A 7,617-nucleotide genomic window follows, 5' to 3' on the forward strand; every position below is an offset into this window, starting at 1 on the left:
AAAAAAAAAAAAAAAAAAAAGTCCTTTCCATGAGGCTGCAAATTTTGTAAAATGAATCCAGAATGAACAAATTAACACATGAAAAAGACATTTCACATAATTTCCCCTGGATTAAATGTGGTAGCACATGAAAAACTATCCTTCCTACAAGGGAAGAAACATAAAGCAGCAATCCCTTACACAGATGATTTCCCCTCACACTCTTCACAGATTAGACTATGAATGATATGCAAGCTTCTTCTCCGTATCTTAACTTCCATTTAGCCAACAGTAATTAAGGCATTTTTCTAATCCAATACATTAATTGTCTGAGATCATTAAACTTTCAAAGCTTGACCTAGTGGCATGCTCCTAAAGTTAACAGTATACATTGGAATAATTGTGCTATCCACAGCACAACAATTACGGACTTGTAATTTAGAAAAGGCTTCATAAATGAAAAAATGGAAAGCTGAATCTTCCTTCTCCAGCATATTCTCACTACATGTATAGACTTCCTCTATGGGCTTGAATCTAAAATTTTCAAGTTCACCATACCTTTTGCCAGTCATAAGTGTTTCTACAAGTGTAGAAACCAATTCCTGTTGATCTTGTTCATTGCCTAGTTCATAAACCAACCCAAGGCCCTTTGATGCAACATCTTGGCTAAGTTCTACAAGAAAGTCAGACAAGATTGTATTACTTTAAAAAAATTTTGTCTACTTGCTATGAAATCAAAAGCTTTAAAAAGTTAACACTGACCCAAAATGATATCAAAGTAAAGATATAAAAACAGAATCAACATGCCTATTTTGTTAAAAATAATAATAAATCATTTCAGTGGACATGGCACCATACATAAGTTACTGTAAATGAGAACCACATTCACAGAAGATCCAGTTCACAAACCTAGACAATACTGATGGACCTATACAGTGTCACTGGACAGTGCAGTGACAGATCATCCACGGGCTGTAAGTCACACACATCAGAGATAAAACAGCCTCACAAGATCTCAATACACTCAGACCTAACTTTTAAAAGTCAATACAGGACCATATGTTTAAAACAAGTTATAAAACAAAGCTACTATTGAAAGATTTAACACATATATGTTCACTCTCTCCTAGCTTAAATCAGAGAGGAAAAGTAACCAGAGGTAGAAAAAAGCTATTATGAGAGATACTAATGTTAAAGAAGGCCTCAGTTCCATTTTAAAATGCAGAGTTGAGGAACATGTTCTAACGTATAAACCAATAAATAAAAAAGAATCTAAGTTTCCTATATCCTAACTAGAAATTTTGGTTTCCAAGCCATTAACATAACGCTTATCCTTACTGCTAACAAATAAGGTTTAGTAATTGTTTTGATCACACAGCTCAAGAAAGTTTTCTTTTATGTTCATTAATCCAGGTTTTTCAACATTTAAAACACACGTTCAATAAAGTTTAGAAATCAAATATTAACCAATAACCTACCATCATTTTCTGATAGAACTGAAACAAACGCACTTTGAATTTCTTTAAGATGAGACTGAAAGAAGAAAAAAGGCATTAAAACACTGAAACTCTACCTCTTTGAGAGAGTAAGAGTCTTGTTCTTACCGTGCACAAAATTTGTAGTCTTATTATTCAAGCCAGTTACAATTGATGTTTTGCTCTCATCTTTACAGGTGGCCCAAATCACCTGGAGCTGTACCACTTACAGGTAGTCTAACACATGCAAGCTGACCATTGCCCCAACTGAGCTTCCCCATCTCAAGCACTTCTGACTTTATACCTTCAAGTCTAGAATCATCTTCCAGCCTATATATATCAGGCCACCATTCTTCATTCCTTCATGTACAATGTATTTCAAAATACCTACTATTGGTTAATGACCTTCACCCTCATATGCTTTCCTTGCTACTTATAAAACTGGTTTTCAACAGGGCTGACCACAGACAGCATGGCTCACCTTCACTTCTTTGTGGGTATTTAGCTTCCTCACAAGGGAAAGGAGCCAGATGCAGGCTGCCTGCCTCACATGTGGGTTGGGGCTGATGATATGTTTATTTAAAATCACATCCAACACCCATGGAACCACATCATTCACTTTGGCTCCTGGGGAAAAGCAAAGAAAAACAACAAAGAATTAAAATAATTCCACAGTTTCCTGAAAAAATTAAATTGAAATCAACATTTGCATAACAATCCTATATTAAAATCTAAATGACGACGGTGTTTAAAGTTGCTGAAGGAATCTATAATTATTCACTCTACAATCTAGCGTGAACAAAATTACATTTCAAAGATACTCAAGTAACTTTTTAGTTCCTGAGAATGAAAACTAATCCCTACTCTTTAGCAATTTTTCTTTGTCTACTAGATGTTTCTCATCTTCCATCTAAAAACTAACTTCTTTTGCACTTACTTTCCTCCTCCAGCTACCATACTGTTTTTCTCCTTTCCTTTATTACTCCAGGGTTTCTCAACTTCAACACTACTGACATTGTAGCTGGATAATTCTTTATTATACAGAGCTGTGCTATCCACTGCAGGATGTCTAGCAGCATCCTGTGCCTTCACCCACTAGAGACCAGTGGCACGCACCCTCCCCAGTGTCTAGACATTACTAAATGTCCTCTGTGGGGCAAAAACTCACTCCTCCAGTGACAAACCACTGATTTACATTAAGACCCTTCGCCGGGCGCGGTGGCTCAAGCCTGTAATCCCAGCACTTTGGGAGGCCGAGACGGGCAGATCACGAGGTCAGGAGATCGAGACCATCCTGGCTAACACGGTGAAACCCCGTCTCTACTAAAAAATACAAAAAACTAGCCGGGCGAGGTGGCGGGCGCCTGTAGTCCCAGCTACTTGGGAGGCTGAGGCAGGAGAATGGCGTAAACCCGGGAGGCGGAGCTTGCAGTGAGCTGAGATCTGGCCACTGCACTCCAGCCCGGGCGACAGAGCAAGACTCCGTCTCAAAAAAAAAAAAAAAAAAAAGACCCTTCAAAACAGTTGTTTAAACTCATGTTCAAACTTTGCTCTCTTCTCTTTCCTTGAGCCCACTCCAAATCAGCCTTTTACCTTCTCTTCTCCATAGAAATTAGTCATAGAAATCACGAATGACTTTCCTGTTGCTAAGTCCAATGATGGTTTCTCAATTCTCACCTTAGTTGATATATTGGCAGTACGTGACATGGTTAATTCCCCTCCACCCCTCATCCCTTCACAGCTCCTCGCTGATCACATTACTCCAGTTCTCAGTCAGAATCCCTTCTTTTAATTCCCATAACCACAACTCTAGGTACCAGCAGTTCTGCTATCTGGGTAACTACAATTACAAAACCAACAAGTCCTTACTAGATTCCCATAACATGCCTGGGATAATATGTACAGATGTTAAGATGGCTAAGACCTGGGCCCTAACTGGCTTCTCAAATGCTGTTCATTCTACTCTCAGCAAGACTGGTACACTGTAACCAACAACAACATCCAAAGGCCGAGTAGCACTCAGATGAGAATGACATAGAACATGCATGATCAAAATTCACATCAAAGATTCATCATCCCTCCGTTCTCCACAGTATTTTATGTTCTCCTTTCCCAAAACAGACAAAAATAGAACTTCAACATTGAATGGACAATTTGAGATTCCTTTGGATGAGTAAAAAGCCAAGCAGGATGCAATCTTCCAAGAAGAGTTTGAGGCAATACAAGAGTTCAGAGAATGAAGACTGGCATAGATACCTCTCTACTAACCTTTACTTGTTAAGTCACTATGTAAAAACCCATGGAGTCAGAAACATGCCTCTCAAAGCAAACCCACTCCTCAGTGTGAGCCCTCCCTGTTGTCAAGCCTCTGTTACCACCTCTCACATGCAACCTGAAAATTCCCACTTCAGGTTTAGTTGTCTTCTTGCTAACGATGTCGCTTTCCTTCCTTATCGTCTTCCTTCTATACAAACTGCTACTTGCCTTGCTTCACGTGTGTTCAAAAAAAAACCTCAAAGAACTGACTCTGATTCAGCTTTTGTCAATCCACAGTTCTCATTACAGTGCAAGCAAAAGTGTGTTTTTCTATTTCCTTTAAATCTCTTTATGGTGGCTAATGAAATAATAGGTAAACGCATTAACGTGGAGTGAAGTGTTAACTGTAACACTAAGTGCAATAACTGAATTAATGCATTATTCATGATGGAACACAATATACAATAAAATGTTACCACGAGAATACTATCTTTAAATTTCCTCAATTGAGAGAATAAAATATAAAAACTTGGTGACTTTTCCTTCTGTTTAAATTTTTTTTTATTCTAGCTCAAATACTAAAATATATTTTCAATTCCAAATTCAAATGAAACCACAATAAATTTGAAATCATAACATACATAACATAAAGTCAGAAACCACATGTTCCCTCAACTATATGCTGCCACTAAAAGTCAGTGTACCTGGAGCGCTAGCAGAAGGCACTGAGGCTTCATTATGTAATAAAGGATTAAAGGACACATCATCTGGAAACAACTATACCTTGAATTCTGAAACTGGCTAAATACATAAATCCTCATGAAAAGAGCACAAGCTTCGAGGTGATCCAGAGCTGACTCCCCTGCCTGCTTGCCAAAGGGTCAGAAAAATAAGTTACTAATTTCATGCTGTTTTTTTTGTTTTTGTTTTTTTTGAGACAGAATCTTACTCTGTTGGCCAGGATCGAGTGTAGTGGCATGATCTCAGCTCACTTGCAACCTCTACCTGCCAGGTTCAAGAAATTCTCATGCCTCAGCCTCCCAAGTAGCTGGGATTACAGGCTTGTGCCACCATGCCCAGCTAAGTTTTCTATTTTTAGTAGAGATGGGGTTTCGCCATGTTGGCCAGACTAGTCTCTAACTCCTGACCTCAGGTGATTCGCTCACCTCGGCCTCTCAAAGTGCTAGGATTACAGGCATGAGCCACTGTGCCCAGCCTCACGCTGTCTTCTTCACCCAACTATTTTTCTTGACTGAATGAAATTGGTAAAACAGATATAAATATTTGAAAAAAGTAATATGGAATGTATAATGGTTTTGCCTCAAATGTAATAACGAAAACAAAAAAGGTTACTTGATAATTATAAATTGATTAGCTGAATATTTGGTACCAGCAGGAGGAGTATATTCCTCTTCAGTCACTAGCCAGGCATCTCGGGCAGCCACAGAACTAGTTCCTATTGCAGCGCTGGTAATGGCTTCACCAATAGTGAACTGAAGTTCTATCTGCTTGGCCTGCAACAAAGGAAGTAAAAGCCATGAATGAGACGACACATTTCCCAAAAACATCCATTTCTACAGAAAGCCTGCTTAAAAGTGTGTTTCTCAGCATGTTTTGTTTTCTTTTTTTTTTTTTTTTTTTTGAGACGGAGTCTCGCTCTGTCGCCTGGGCTGGAGTGCAGTGGCCGGATCTCAGTTCACTGCAAGCTCCGCCTCCCAGGTTTACGCCATTCTCCCGCCTCAGCCTCCCGAGTAGCTGGGACCACAGGCGCCACCACCTCGCTCGGCTAGATTTTTTTTTTTTATTATTTTTTAGTAGAGACGGAGTTTCACCATGTTCGCCAGGATGGTCTCGATCTCCTGACCTCGTGATCCGCCCGTCTCGGCCTCCCAAAGTGCTGGGATTACAGGCTTGAGCCACCGCGCCCAGCCTTGTTTTCACTCTTTGCCCTAGCTTGCTTTCGGCTAATTCAATGGCTCAAAGGCCAGGGAGGGTGAGGGAGTGGACGATATAAGAATCCCTTGAAGATATTTTTCAAAGTCTTTGCTGCCCTCCTCACCCTCAGTAGAGAACCACTAAGCAGTGATTTATGATTTCTGGAAGCATAATATGGTTCACCTAAGGAAGACAGAAAATCTCATCAACTTTGAAGCCATGTGAGTCTCAATATAAATTCTAGCCATCTCTCACCAGCTATATACCCTTATTTGAACTTTTTTTTTTATTATTATACTTTAAGTTCTAGGGTACATGTGCACAACATGCAGGTTTGTTACATATGTATACATGTGCCATGTTGATGTGCTGTACCCATTAACTCATCATTTACATTAGGTGTATCTCCTAATGCTATCCCTTCCCGCTCTCCTCACCCCAAGACAGGCCCAGGTGTGTGATGTTCCCCTTCCTGTGTCTAAGCGTTCTCATTGTTCAATTCCCACCTATGAGTGAGAACATGCAGTATTTGATTTTTTGTCCTTGTGACAGTTTGCTGAGAACGATGGTTTCTCCCTTCATTCATGTCCCTACAAAGGACATGAACTCATCCATTTTTATGGCTGCATAGTATTCCATGGTGTATATGTGCCACATTTTCTTAATCCAGTCTCTCTAGACCACAGTGCAATCAAAGTAGAACTCAGGATTAAGAAACTCACTCAAAACCGCTCAACTACATGGAAACTGAACAACCTGCTCCTGAATGACTACTGGATACATAACAAAATGAAGGCAGAAATAAAGATGTTCTTTGAAACCAATGAGAACAACGACACAACATACCAGAATCTGTGGGACACATTTAAAGCAGTGTGTACAGGCAAATTTATAGCACTAAATGCCCACAAGAGAAAGCAGGAAAGATCTAAACTTGATACCCTAACATCGCAATTAAAAGAACTACAGAAGCAAGAGCAAACACATTCAAAGGCCAGCAGAAGACAAGAAATAACTAAGATCAGAGCAGAACTGAAGGAAATAGAGACACAAAAAACCCTTCAAAAAATCAAGGAATCCAGGAGCTGGTTTTTTGAAAAGATCAACAAAACTGATAGACTGTTAGCAGGACTAATAAAGAAGAAAAGAGAGAAGAATCAAACAGACGCAACAAAAAATGATAAAGGGGTTATCACCACCAATCCCACAGAAATACTATAAACACCTCTATGCAAATGAACTAGAAAATATAGAAGAAATGGATAAATTCCTGGACACATACATTCTCCCAAGACTAAACCAGGAAGAAGTCGAATCCCTGAAGAGACCGGTAACAGGCTCTGAAATTAAGGCAATAATTAATAGCCTACCAACCAAAAAAAGTCCAGAACCAGACGGATCCACAGCCGAATTCTACCAGAGGTACAAAAAGGAGCTGGTACCACTTCTAAAACTATTCCAAACAATAGAAAAAGAGGGAATCCTCCCTCCCTAACTCATTTTATGAGGCCAACATCATCCTGATACCAAAGCCTGGCAGAGACACAACAAAAAAAGAGAATTTTAGACCAATATCCCTGATGATGTCAATGCAGAAATCCTCAATAAAATACTGGCAAACCGAATCCAGCAGCACATCAAAAAGCTTATCCACCATGATCAAATGGGCTTCATCCCTGGGATGCAAGGCTGGTTCAACAGACGCAAATCAATAAACGTAATCCAGCACACAAACAGAACCAAAGACAAAAACCACATGATTGTCTCAACACACGCAGAAAAGGTCTTTGACAAAATTCAACAGCCCTTCATGCTAAAAACTCTCAATAAATTACATATTGATGGGACGTATCTCAATATAATGAGAGCTATTTATGACAAACCCACAACCAATATCATACTGAATGGACAAAAACCAGAAGCATTCCCTTTGAAAACTGGCACAAGACAGGGATGCCCTCTCTCACCACTC

At 39.5% G+C, this 7,617-nt stretch overlaps 1 protein-coding gene across 1 annotated transcript in view; it reads right to left on the reverse strand.

Moving 5' to 3' along the window:
• Window positions 1–317: 317 nt before the first annotated feature.
• Window positions 318–7,617, reverse strand: part of LOC105512197 (proteasome-associated protein ECM29 homolog) — a 33,805-nt gene continuing 26,505 nt past the window's right edge. The window contains exons 5-8 of the mRNA XM_011942562.1: window positions 5,101–5,224; window positions 1,936–2,081; window positions 1,458–1,512; window positions 318–652 (exon numbers count right to left, since the gene is read on the reverse strand). Of these exons, the coding sequence (XP_011797952.1) occupies window positions 318–652; window positions 1,458–1,512; window positions 1,936–2,081; window positions 5,101–5,224 (660 nt within the window). The remainder of the gene's footprint in view (window positions 653–1,457; window positions 1,513–1,935; window positions 2,082–5,100; window positions 5,225–7,617) is intronic.

Source organism: Colobus angolensis, unplaced genomic scaffold (genome assembly GCF_000951035.1).
Source record: "Colobus angolensis palliatus isolate OR3802 unplaced genomic scaffold, Cang.pa_1.0 Scaffold103, whole genome shotgun sequence".
NCBI lineage: Eukaryota > Metazoa > Chordata > Mammalia > Primates > Cercopithecidae > Colobus > Colobus angolensis.